This window comes from Lathyrus oleraceus, chromosome 3, assembly GCF_024323335.1.
Source record: "Lathyrus oleraceus cultivar Zhongwan6 chromosome 3, CAAS_Psat_ZW6_1.0, whole genome shotgun sequence".
NCBI classification, from domain to species: Eukaryota; Viridiplantae; Streptophyta; class Magnoliopsida; order Fabales; family Fabaceae; genus Lathyrus; species Lathyrus oleraceus.
The window spans coordinates 273,183,119-273,196,838 of NC_066581.1; the positions used below are offsets into that span (position 1 = coordinate 273,183,119).

A 13,720-nucleotide genomic window follows, 5' to 3' on the forward strand; every position below is an offset into this window, starting at 1 on the left:
AATTTTTTGTTGTTCAAAATCCCCCCTTACTGATTCACCTTTTTTCTATTTATGCCTCCTGATTTAGGGTTTCAATTTGGTATCTTGGATTCAAAAGAGGCGTTCCTGCAAAGCACTTTCTTTGTGCTCAGTATCGGATTGGTCCCTTTGATGTATGGATTCGTAACAGGTAATCTGAGCCACGCTTTCTTCTTCATTTTTGTCTCTATGCCAAATTGGGATATTTCTGGAATTTAACTGCCTTGCTGAGTGTTTACGTGTTTTTTACTGCAGTGAATTTCTATTGCCACTATGAGGTTTGTGTTGCAATAGCCATTGCTTATTCGGTGTTACCGGTTCGTCTGAATTTCGATAAGCAATGCCTCTTTGTTCAAAAATCTGAGAAAACATGTCGCACAAAGTGTCTAAATTGGTTGTTGTGGCTCACTTGTGATCTTGATATTGTTACAAATTACAAACATGTCGCACAAAGTGTCTGAATTCATTTTTTTGCAGGTTATGGTTCATGGTAATTTGGTGAGAGAAATATTAGTTAAGAATGTATCTTAATAATTCTGGCTGACTCATTCCTTTGTCTTGACTAGTCAAAGGTACAATGGATTGGATATTCTCTGCACGGGTTGATTTTGATCGGAAGAATGGAATTGATGGAGAAGTATCGTTTCTGCTGTGAAGAAAACGAGTCTGTGTCGGGGCCTCGCCTCCAGGTTCAACAGCTGCGGCAGGGATGGCATCCATAACACATTGCATTATCTTAGGTCCCCTAGAGCCCAAAACATTCAGATCATATGAGACATGCACGATGGGATAGTCGCCTGCAGGAACTCTTGGAGACACTTGCTTGAGACTAACTAGCTTGGTCGAACGAGACTTTGCAACTTTGGCTCCATAAAATGGAGGGTGTGCATCATACACGGTAAATTTGGTGCCCAGAAAGTTTGATCTCAATTTCCCAACATAGGTGATACTACCTCTTGATACATCATCAAGGTTTAGAGATATGATATAGTCAGTGTGGGTTACACGCCGACACTTGCGTGCAGCAAGAAGGAATTTACCGTCATCAGTTGAGGCTTGGTTTAAACAGAGAAAAAGATAATATGTTTGACAGTTAAGATTTCATTTGATATATCATTGAATGAGAGAGTCCCATCTGTTGCCATCTGATTGCAGGAGTCTCTGACTGAACCGCGTGATATTGAATGAGATTCATGATACTCGCATATGATGAATGGATGCAGTAACAGGTCTGATGCAGAAGGTGTTAAATCCGGTTCCTTGTGAAAGCATTTCAACAAAAAGTCCTTCGCCTCAGCAGACAGTTGTTCAGGTATTGGTTAACTCCCCTTGGTAGCTTGGTCATGAGCAAATGGAGATTAATTGGTGAAGGGTTGTAATTTGGAAACACTTGAACGGTTGTGATCTGTTTTAGCCTTGTCAGTACAGTCATTTGCAATGCCATTTGCAGGTTCAGGTTGGTTGATTTGTTTGGCATGTGGAGCAGCAGGGCTTAAATGCAAGACATGTTTGATGTAAATGAGGTTTTGTACCAGCTGGATGAATCAAAATCAAAGGCGAGGTAGTCATGATCAAGGTTGACTTATCCATCAGTTCATGCTTTTTGATGATGAAATATTATAATGCATCCTTGCCCTGTGTCTGCTTGAGGTTCAAGGCAATGTTAACTGATTTTACATGTTGTTGTTGTTGCTGATGCAGGTTGAGCACTACAATGGTTTTGCTAGCAGGATAATGCATAAATCTTGACTGAAGTATGTCATGTCACACATTTGGATTCATCAGTTCCTTTTGGCATGATGTCGTTGCTCCATGTTTAGCACTTTGGTTCTGGTTTGGGTATGTTTCTTGGTAGGTTTATGTGTGTTGTATTCTTCTAACACGAGTATCATCATCTCTCTGAATACCATAGAAGCCTTCTCCAATTGAGTGTACTTGAGATTTCACTTTCCTTAAGAAGGACACAATTACTTGTGTAAACTTAGAGAAAGGGTTTCCAAAACTCTTATAGTGTCTATATCGAAGAGTTCCACTCAACAACAACAAAGGAAACACAGGCACAACCAGTACATATCCAAAATCCCATCACCCAATGTCCTGTAATCGCTATGTAAGCCAACACAGTCTCAGCAATCAGTGATCCCAAATTCAATGCTACGTAAAAGTAGCCATAAATTAAGGTCTTTGATCTTTGTTCATCAGGTTCTTCTTCATCAAATTGATCAGCACCAAGAGTTGGTAATGCAGGGTAAGCACATAAAGGTTCCAAACCAAATTCAGAAGCCGATTCCTGAAATCTCTCTTTTTTTTAGCTGCTTGAAAATTAATCGTCACCTGAATGGTTGCCAAGGAAAATCGGTATAACATGACATCAGTGCTATTATCTCGGACGATTCGAACTTGCTCTCCAAGTATCCTGAATAGATTAACAGCAGCTGGGGTGTATAGCTTCCCATCTTTAGAACCATTCAATTTTTGATTTGCTTCTTCTGCTATTTTTCACTTGGGATTTTCTTTGATTGTGATTTTTCGAAAATGCTTAAATCAGACTTAATTTGAATAATTTGTTGTACAAGCTTTACCACATTTGCATTAGAAATTTTGACTCAAAATTGCCACGGCAAGCTGAGCCATCTCCAAAAGCATGCCGGTAACCTCCCTGCGGTACCGACAAGCGGATGAATTGGTCGAGGTAAGTGCATTATGTCCTCTTTTAGAATGGTATCTCCTGTTGTAGCCATAACTTGGATTTTCAAATTATCCTGATCATTTTTCTGATGTAGGAACGACTTCGGTTACATATGGCTCGCACAAACCGAGCCACCTCTGGCATAAACTGTGATAATGATGGTTGTAGCCACAGTTATACAGAAGCCTAAAGCATTGAAAATTATCTGCTGGGCAGATAGAGATTGTCTTTGCAGTGGATGATTCATCGGCCATATCTCGTTTAATCATGTCCATATAAGCTTCAATTGCATCTTGGTTACGCCCAAGACGCTGTTGGACATAGCCCAATTGTACAACAATAGGAGACAACTCAATTTCTATATCTTTATCAGGCCAGTTATCTTCCATCAGGCTCTCTTGACCAGTTCTTCGGCCAGACAGCAAGAGTAGTTCAGCATCTGTGTACTTATTCCTTTGAATTGGAGAACAAACAGTATTATATGCCAATTCAAAGCTGCTTGTTGCTTTGACCTGCGATGAATCCAACCATCCTTGTACTTCAGATGACCTACCTGCCATAACCAAGGCAGCGACAGAATTTATTCCCAACATATCAATCTTGGACTTTTGAAGCTTCTGGTAGATATCTAAGCAAGCATCCATTTTTCCAAGACGATACAAAATTCGAGACTCCAAAAGCATAGTTTCGTCATTTCTTTCATGTTTTTGCAAAGATTGCAAAGCTTCGTCCAACTTGTTTTGTTTGTATAAACAGTATGCCTTAAGGAAATGAAAATCCTCAGGAGGAGTCTATTAGGAATGTTGAAACCTTCTGTTATGATATTGATGTGTTGAACTCTTTTTTTTTGGAATGAATTATTGGGATGCTGGAATTTAGATTCTCGATGGAGTTTTGATTGTTCATTAAGATTGTGCTTGTATGTAATATGATGTACTTGGGTAAAAATTTGAAAATTCTTATCAATGTCTCGCCAGGAGATTTGATCAGTTTTCTCTTGGATGCATTATCATTTTAAAATAAACAACAAATGCTGTCCATAAGCACTTAAATATTTGAAAGTAAAACTTTATGGGAAGAATTGTCTTCATAATCCAACTGATTGTCAAGGCTCAACAAGTTCTCTACAAACTTTAGAACACAATATACAATAGCTTCAGAAGCTGAATTTACAGAAAGAAAGGGAAAATATATCCGGTATGAGACTTTCTTCCCGGCATAATAGTGCTACAAGTTTATGGTTTGCACTCATGGCCAGAAAGCAAGATAGCAGTGAACTTGGTTTCTCACTACTGGTAGCCTCCTGTTTGAATTTATCCACCAGGGGTTTTACAGAGGAAAAGAATCTGTCCCACATATCAGAACCAAATTCATGATCCTCATATTTATTGACAACATAGGAAACAATTTTCAGGCACAGAGATCTCATATCCTTGAGCTGATTTGAAGAATTGCCAATCAAAGTTTGATTTTCCTCACAAAAGGAGTTTGAGTTGGGACTAGATTTGTGTTTGTCTGAAGAAAGTCCATTTAGTTTTACATTGCCAAGACTTGAAGTGCAATTCTCCAACACTCGAACAACACCCCACCAGTAAATCAAGAAAGGGTCTAATATGCAATTCATCAAAAACTCCAACAACATCTTTTATGACATGCAAGAAGCCGTATTTCTTTTTCCAGGATAAGGTTGCAACAATGTCTAAAGTAAAATATTCTAACAAAGAAGACGCTTGAAATTCACTAGTGCAGCCTATAGGTAAAGTCCAAAACAAGTTAGCAGGCCCATCGGTTTTCTTTACTATTTGCAAAGGCCTTATCAGTAATGCAAAGAAAAGAGGCAACTCAGTGATATCAAGTTCAGCTATGAAGCTCATAATAGCTTTCCGATGACAAATACTTGCTCTCTTTCGAGATGCAAGTCCTTTCGACTTTCTTACTTTTGGCATCAAAAGACGGATAACCAAAGGCACAAGATTGGGGTTTGAAAGGGATATTCATGAATCAAGTGGCATGATTGGCCATTGGCTTGTGACACGAGAAGGTTGGTTATTTGGATGACCAAGACCATATGAGTATTAACAATCACATGAACAACACCATAACTTTGGACCAAAACCAATCCTCATATAAGACCAAAGTAAGGTTGGGCCAAACATGCTAAACAAAAATAAAGACATAAAACATTCAGGACCAAAATCGGGGTATGACAACACTCAAGGGAGAGCACCCCCAATCATAGGAGGAACCCAATTATGTGAAAGCATTGTTCAAACCTCCTTTATCGATAAAGACATGTCCAACGTTTCCTGGTCCATCCACGACAATTGGTCTTCATTCTTGAACTCCATGTTAGTGTAATGGTTGCATCGATTCATTCTCACTTCATTGTTAATAGATAAAAAGAACTATAATAAGTACAAGCACACAATTGAGATTATATCTACCACCTCACTTCATTATCAATTGGATCACAACCAAAAGCACGTTGACATGCCCTTATATAAGTTTGAGCTTTGTGTTCTCGCTTAAAGTCGAATATGAGCTTTGGGTTAGTTAAAGGCAGAGTTGGGAAAGAAAAAACCTTTACGACTTCCCTAAGATTAATGCCACCAGTAATACCTTCCCATTGAATAATAACGCCAACCCTTGAGTTTTCCAAGACAATCTCCCCAAGAATCCTAGCGAACGAAAAACGAGTCACGATTGTTACCTTCAAGAGCTACATCTTCCGATGTGTAAATAGGCTAAATCGTATGAATACCAAGAATGTCGTCAGAACAAAGTAATAAAGATTGGGAAGAAGAAGAGTCGGGAAAAGTGAGGTCGAGCACATTAAAAGGAAAATAAAGATCCATAAGACTTAACAAACAATGAGAGCAAAAAGAAAAACCAGATTCGCCTTTTTATATATTAGTAACAAATAACTCATGTGATCTTTTGTCAAAGATAGAGGAAAACGCACCATCACAATTAACGGTCTAGATTTGGCCTATATCTTGTCACCACACTCGAGCATTGTAAAAAGTATCACCTCTATCCCTTAAAGCCTAAGGCCATGAGGAGAGATTTAAATGTGAAATGTTTTGTATACAAAACATGTAATTAATGTATTGTTCTCGATGACACATATTCCCACTCAATACATCTTTGTTCCCGACCCTAAGGTGGGGATCCTCCCTAGAACGTTTAGTCGAGTAAGAAAGTCATTTTAGAGTTCGGTCTTAAATTTTTCATCACACTCCTAACTTCATAAATGATAGCACAAATTTGAGGAAAATTGTTTTTAGCCGACTAAATGGCCAAACAAAACCAACTCAATACTGATGTCCTAATCTATAATACTCTTGCATAGGGTATCAAATAGTGAGATCACACCATTTATTCATCATCGACTTTGAGTCTAATTAAAAGATTTCTCGCATTTTACGTTGGATCAAGAGAGAGCAATTTTAATTGTCCACCATATAAAAGCTCTTCTAACGCCATAACAAATACATTTTTTTTAACTTAAATGTTGAATTGTTAAAGGGAATGATAAATTTGCAGACAAATTTCCACTCTAACGAGTCGTACCACCTAATAGGAAGAACTCAATAACTCTACTTTTACACATGAGAATGTTAAAAAAAGAATAATATTAATTAAAGTGTTCGTGCAAATCATGCACCGTGTAAAAGTCAATAAATAGTGATTGAATCAGAAAAAAATGATTCAAAATTTCCAGAATGTTGTTCCTTCCTTCTTCACTGTCCATTTCCTCTCACACACGACTACTCCTACTCCTATTCACATATATTATGTAGGATCGCGTTTTCCTTCAACACCTGCGCGCATTTTTCTCGATCAACCTCCGGGGGTTCTTTGCCGGTAACCACCGATTTATAAAATACTCCAAAAACTCGCCATATTCACCGCTAACGACTCTTTACTCCGTGATTTGTTTTCACGAACAAATTCTATCTAGAAGGTTCGTTTCTTATTTCACAAGTTTCAATTGAATTGGTTTTTTCTGTCTAAAATATAAGTAAAAATGTTAACTTTCCTATTGTACTCGAATCCAAGGATATTGTTGAACTTTCTCTGTATGTGTTTGTATTATGTATGTTTAGATCATGCGGTGCGTAAAAAAATAAAGGGATTGGTACTTTCACTTTGCAGGTGGTAATTTATAATGGCATTGAAGCACTGTGTTATTATTAAGTGTGTTGTTTAGAAAAAAAAGTGACATCAAAGACTGTAATTTGTTGATATATATATATATATGGCTTCAAGAGTGATTTTACAAAAGAAGAGGAACATTTTGATTAGTCAACATACTCGCTTTATTCTTGGATTCTCTAGTGAATTAGATGGGTTGTGTCAGATTCCCTTCTCTTCGTCTAGAACTATTGGACATGGACGGGAAAGAAAATTGTCTACTATCAGCGATGATGATTTGGCAGCTTGTTCATCGTCGAGATTATACTTGCATAGTTCATTTGGAGTTTCGAGTTTTGAAATTAGAAATGAGAAGATAGAGTTAGTTTCTCTTTCAAGATTGGGATGGACCTCCCGAAGTGCTCGTTACATTTCCACGGCTGCTGCTAATCAATCTAGATTGGGTAATGGTAGTAGTGGAAATGAACAATCAGATTCTAAACAGAAGAAGGAAGCTTCACCGGAAGAGTGTGACGAGGCTGTTGAAGACTTGAGTAACATCAAAGCGAAAGCTAAGGCTAAACAACTTCAAGAACCTCATAAGAGTACTGAATCTATTTTAAAGACATTATGGGCTAAGATTCTAGGAATTGGTCCAGCTTTCAGAGCTGTTTTGTCAATGAGCAGGTTTAAAATTTACTACCTCTTGTTTTTGTGTGATGTAAATATGTGTGTGAGACATTTCTGGTTTTTCCATTGCCTAGGGAGGACTGGGCAAAGAAGTTAAGTCATTGGAAGGATGAATTTAAATCTACTCTACAACACTATTGGTTTGGGACGAAACTACTTTGGGCTGATGTTAGGATTAGCTCCAGATTATTGTTGAAACTTGGCAATGGAAAGAGTCTCTCTAGAAGGGAGAGGCAACAACTCACAAGGACAACAGCCGATATTTTCAGGCTAGTTCCTTTCGCAGTATTTATCATAGTTCCATTCATGGAGTTTCTTTTGCCAGTATTCCTGAAACTGTTTCCCGACATGCTGCCTTCCACTTTCCAGGATAAGATGAAAGAACAGGTAATTGTTAATGTACTCATCGAACATTGCCTGTCTGACTGCTGGCATGCTTTTATCTTCGCTCAATTTGGGAAGGCTTAATTTGTAGGAGGCATTGAAAAGAAGGCTAAATGCAAGAATAGAATATGCCAAGTTTCTTCAAGATACTGTAAAAGAAATGGCGAAGGAGGTTCAGAATTCGGGAAGTGGAGAAACGAAGAAGACAGCAGAAGATCTTGATGAGTTTATGAACAAGGTCAGCCATGCTCTTTGTGATCTAGTGTTTTATATTCTATAAGTAGTCTTCTTATGGGAAATATTTTTATATTATGATTGTATTCATTATGTTAATGGACCAGGTCAGAACAGGTGCCCGGGTTTCAAATGATGAAATCTTAGGCTTTGCCAAATTATTTAATGATGAGTTCACTTTGGATAACATTAGCAGGTTGCTTCGTCTACCATTGATTTTGGTCAACTAGTTGTCATATACTGTCCTCTTATGAATCTCGTATTTTGGGTTTCTGTTTTGGATATGCTAACATGTCTTTTGGTTGTGAAAATGGAGAACAGGCCTCGCTTGGTAAATATGTGTAAGTACATGGGTATCAGCCCGTATGGTACTGATGCATATTTGCGTTATATGCTCCGCAAAAGATTACAGGAGTAAGATTCATTCACTCCTATTTTCCTTTCTGGGATAGCTCTGATTCTGGTGTATGTATTTAATTTATGGACTCTTATAGGTTTGAGTTAGGAAAATTTCATTTTATGCTTTATGTCTGACTTTTCTTTCAATCATTGTACATTTTTTATGCATGTTACACCAATCTACGGATGTCTGCTTCTCACTTACCTTTTGGTTTCGTTGGAGTGCATAACCGTGTTGTAGGAAATAAATCCATGGGATTCCTGTTTTATTTTATGTTGAGATTGAACTACAAAATAGTATGTTTTTTCCCGAGTCCTGATGATGTGACGCGGCTGCATTAGCTGGGGAGTGTTTTGTTAGAGCTGAATTCTTGGTTCTTATGGAAGTTCGAATGTTTCAGTTGTGGGAGCGAGTTGTCTTACTTCAGATTTGGAACGGTTGTTATGCTGATGTACGGTTATTATAAGGCTTTATTTGAGAGTTAGGAGGAAAAGAAAGCGGATGGCTTTGGTGGGGAAAGGAGGAAGAGAAATGAGGGAAGTCATTCACCTTATCTAGAAGAGTATTTTTAGAGAGGATGAGAAGAGAATACATATAACTAGTGTATTTTCTTTGATTTGAGAATATTATAATGAGATGAAAAGGATTTGAAAATTAATTCAAAGTCCTCCAACCTAGTCATCTTCTGTGTAAATTCTCTCTCGGTGTGTGTGTGTGTGTTAACGCCCAACCTAGTGAGGGTAGAACTTGGAAGGTGATACCCATCCCATAGGACTAAGAAACAACTGATTTTGTTAGTTACATGGTATCAAGCCCATGTCTGCACCCAGTCATGCCAAAAGTAGCCAAGTACATGAAACTCAATCAAAATGGAGAAATCCAACCAATTGGAGTCTCACCCTAGACATGATCAGTAACATCTAACCCTTAGGTAGCCAAGAAGCCGGAAGCCAGGGTCTATTCTCTTCATAACACACCTGTGCCATAGAATACCCAAAGTTAAGGGTGCAAACAAAATGTGCAAATAAAGGAGGAGTTTCTATGGGCTGCAACAGTCTTCCTAAGCTTGGTTTGAGAGATTCACAAAGGAAGTTATGTCCCTAGGCTATAAGCAAAGTCAAGACAACGATGATACTTGGCAATAAGAAATGCATTGATGTCCCTAGCCTATATATTCAGATTATTGTTTGTATTCTCTACATTGAAGTAAAATATTCAGAATATGTCCAAAGCTCTATGTACTGTGAAAACTATAGTACTTTAACAAAATTTAACATATTCAGTCAATAACTTCATAGTTGTTTTGAGAGTATAGATTTGAATTGTTTGGCTCTGGCAGGATCAAGAATGATGATAAACTGATTCAAGAAGAAGGTGTAGAGTCTCTTTCAGAAGCAGAGCTTCGTCAAGCTTGTAGAGATCGAGGATTGCTTGGATTGCTTTCAGTGGAAGAAATGCGACAGCAGGTTAATAATAAATGTTCAAATGGAATTTTTGTTCTGGAGCTCAATTCTGAAATCTCCAACGCTGTTAATTTACTAGATGGACAATTTTTGTGAACTAGATTCTGGCTATAATTTGTACTTTCAGAAATCAGAACTCAGAACCTTTATCTGCTCATAATTGCTACTTTGAGAACCTTCTTCTTATTGAACTTATTTCTAATCCACTTTTACTTGAAATCAATTATATCATATTTTAGTATAACTCAATCAAATTTCAAGATTCTCGAATGCTAGTGTGTTAGGCGAGTAACAAAAGTAATTTCTTAAGAATGAGGATTGTAAGTTGACATTTACATAATATAGTTGGAAGCCTTTTCTTGATGATGAATAAAAGATGTCTTCTTGTGGTTGATTTGTTAAAACAAATCTCATGTTTGGGGGTTGTAAATTGTGCATTTCTTTGCAGCTTAATGACTGGCTGGATCTGTCTCTCGACCATTCTTTGCCATCTTCCCTCTTGATTCTTTCTAGGTACCTTTATACTTTCTCTGTTGAGTTACTGTTGTCTTAAGAATTTCCCTTCTGGAAAGGCATAGTCATCTCATTCTCTCTGTAGAGCATTTTCCATCTCAGGAAAGGTGAAACCAGAGGAGGCTGTTCAAGCTACACTTTCTTCTTTGCCGGATGAGGTTGTGGATACTGTTGGTGTGACAGCTTTGCCATCTGGAGATTCTGTTTCAGACAGGAAGAGGAAGTTGGAATATCTTGAAATGCAGGAGGAACTAATCAAGGTTAATTTTTTTATGCATTATATATGCCATCATTAGAGGTATTTATGTTTTGGGAAGGAGGCATGAGTTGGTGAATTCCATTATAATTTAAAGGAGTTTGTTAAAAGTTTTACTTCGTTTAACTTTAACTTTGTGAATAATTACTAGTGGTAGAAGCAGAGAATTCACATATGCATGCATATGTAAATTCTACATAAGTCATTTTTGAAAATTATGTCTGTAAGTATTTTCCTCTTTTGTGCATTGGTAATCAATTATGTAATAGAATTTTCCTACTATTGTCATCCAATCAACATTGTATCTAAATCACCAAATATGCTGATTTTCTTGTTGAAGTTGTTAAGCTATTGGTATAGTTGCTGCTTTAGATTTGAGTTTGATGGTTGCAAGATATTTCATAGGAGGAGGAAGAGAAAGAGGAAGGGGAGCAGGCCAAAGTGGCAGAATCTAATGATGGCGAAAGGGATTTAGCTACGAAAGAGATGGCTTCAACGACTGGACCATCACAAGAAGATGCAAAGGCAAAGGCATTGGAGAAACATGAGCAACTTTGTGAGATCAGCCAAGCATTAGCTGTTTTAGCATCAGCATCTGTAAGGAAAACTAACTTTATTCTTGCTAAATAATAAAAGTTTTTGGTAAATGCTTGGACTCAATGATTTGTCTGATAATTTTTCAGTCAGTGAGCAGAGAACGCGAAGAGTTTTTGAGGCTTGTTAAAAAGGAGGTAAGTAGACTGTAGAATTTATCCATGTCTAGGGGATGCGATACTCCGTAGTGAATACGTTATGGGCATTCAAATTCTTGGAACTCAAATGGTTATTTCTTTCTAGTACTGTGTATGTGTTGAACTGGCCTCTGTGTATCTTTGGAGCAAGCTATTTTTCATGCCCAGCTTTTGTTACATACAAAGTCAGTTATAACCCAGCACTATGCAGATGGAGCTGTATAATAGTATGGTGGGGAAAGAAGGTACTGAAGGTGAGCAGGAAGCTAAGAAGGCCTATAGAGCTGCAAGGAAGGATAGTGATGGTGCTATGGAGGTCGCTATTAGTGACAAGGTTTCTTCAGCACTTGTTGACAAGGTAAATTTATGACCCTCTAGTTTTTATCTTATGCCACTTAGTAATTGAAAAACAAAGAAAACAGATTATGCCTGAATTACATTCTGAAACTGGAAATGACTGACAGCTATAGGAATGTCATTTGCTTCTTAGGTTGATGCTATGCTCCAGAAACTTGAAAAAGAAATTGATGATGTTGATGCTAAAATTGGAGACCGCTGGCGGTTGCTAGACAGGTTTTTTTTTAGTTAAATATTTGCTTGAAAGAACACCATGATTAATTACTATTGTTTTCTTTATGCAAATTATGAATATTTGATTATGATATTTTGTTACAAAAATAGCAGTCGTCCGACTTCAATGGCAGAATCCATTGAACGACACAATGGCTGGACGGGGGACCTCTTACCCTGTTATAATTGGAATCCTGCAATAAATTAATCGCTCTCATTTTTTATTAGTTCCTGTTCCATGGATATTCGAAGAACTATCTCAGAACTGACTAGTAAAATTTTCAAAGATTCAATACATGTGTAAAGTTTTACAAAGCAACATGACACGGATATTGTTATTGTGTTGCTTTTCCGTTATAAATCTTTATAGGCAAATTGTTGGAAATAATTTCATTAAATGTTCGGCCATGTTCTGGCAGGGATTATGATGGGAAAGTGACACCTGAGGAAGTTGTATCTGCCGCTGTATATCTGAAGGACACTTTGGGAAAAGAAGGAATTCATGAATTCATCAACTACCTTTCGAAGGATAGTGGTTAGTTCTTCTGTCAATTTCTTCCTTATTCTCATCTGGCACTAAGATATAGCAAGTATGAATATCGCTCATCAAATATGAATGCTGCTGATGTACCCTCTCAAATTAATGAAACTAACACTTAACAAATCTAATACTACAAAAGCACAAAGAAAAACATCATTCAACATGAGGTTTTCCATGTTGAATATCTTAATTTGAAAATTTGTTTAACTGTCTATGGATGACAGTTATTTTGTGTATTTTTTTTAATCATAAACAGATGGGAAAATATTGGTGGAAGACATTGTCAAATTGGGCACCCAAAAAGAAGATGCTGAAAAAGATGAAGTAGGAAGATCCTAGTGTTTGTGAATTTTGTCATATTGTCATGTTATTTTTTTTAATGTAACCATGAATAACAAGGGTTGGTATGTATTCTCACAAAGGTTGGGCCCTTATGCGAATAAAATACATATTACTAACGTGCTAAACAAAAGCTTAATTGATGCATGTTATTTTGCAGTGTATATATGGAAAGACATATTTTTTTAGATTTAATATACAAATCTGAAAAATAACAACACTCATTCAATATAAAATTAATCATAGAATTTATATTGAATTAAAATATTACAGAGTAAATCATCAATACCACGTAATATTTGTCAAATAAAATTATTAATTTTGAGTATGTTGGGTGGGTGTGGAGTGGAGTTCACTTCGTTTTTAAAATTTAAATTTGTTTACCCTTAATTAAATCTGTTTTTACTTATAAATTTGTGACGTGTTTAGATTTTATTGACATACCACTAAATGCTAATTTGAAAATACTAGACATACATGTGGGATGTAATGTAATAATTTAGATGATTTAAATAAATAATTTTAAATATATAATTATAAATTATTTTAATTGAAAATAATTTTAAAATTACGATATAAAAACAATGAGATATAGGCTTCTGAAGTTTAACTTAAAAACTAAAATGAAGAAAAAAAAGTAACAATAGAAGGTCAATAAATTTAAACAAATTTATTATAAATTATTAATGTTATGTATATTTAATTTTCATAATAAAATAAGTGACATTATCACAACGGTTGGAAAAGAGATACCA

At 36.5% G+C, this 13,720-nt stretch overlaps 2 protein-coding genes across 2 annotated transcripts; one reads left to right on the forward strand and one right to left on the reverse strand.

Annotated features, from left to right (window-relative positions):
* Positions 1 to 517: 517 nt before the first annotated feature.
* On the reverse strand, positions 518 to 3,390 carry LOC127130804 (tubby-like F-box protein 6). The gene is given in 2 exon segments (XM_051059770.1): positions 518 to 1,183; positions 2,843 to 3,390. Coding segments are annotated over 2 exon segments (1,203 nt in total). The 3' UTR covers positions 518 to 528.
* Positions 3,391 to 6,279: 2,889 nt separating this feature from the next.
* Positions 6,280 to 13,153, forward strand: LOC127126929 (uncharacterized). The gene is made up of 15 exons (XM_051055974.1): positions 6,280 to 6,674; positions 6,866 to 7,531; positions 7,609 to 7,921; positions 8,010 to 8,156; positions 8,260 to 8,348; positions 8,474 to 8,566; positions 9,892 to 10,018; positions 10,464 to 10,528; positions 10,614 to 10,788; positions 11,190 to 11,381; positions 11,468 to 11,515; positions 11,727 to 11,873; positions 12,006 to 12,088; positions 12,505 to 12,620; positions 12,883 to 13,153. The coding sequence occupies exons 2-15, from the start codon at positions 6,969 to 6,971 to the stop codon at positions 12,963 to 12,965; spliced, it is 2,241 nt and encodes a 746-aa protein (XP_050911931.1). The 5' UTR covers positions 6,280 to 6,674; positions 6,866 to 6,968; the 3' UTR covers positions 12,966 to 13,153.
* Positions 13,154 to 13,720: the final 567 nt, after the last annotated feature.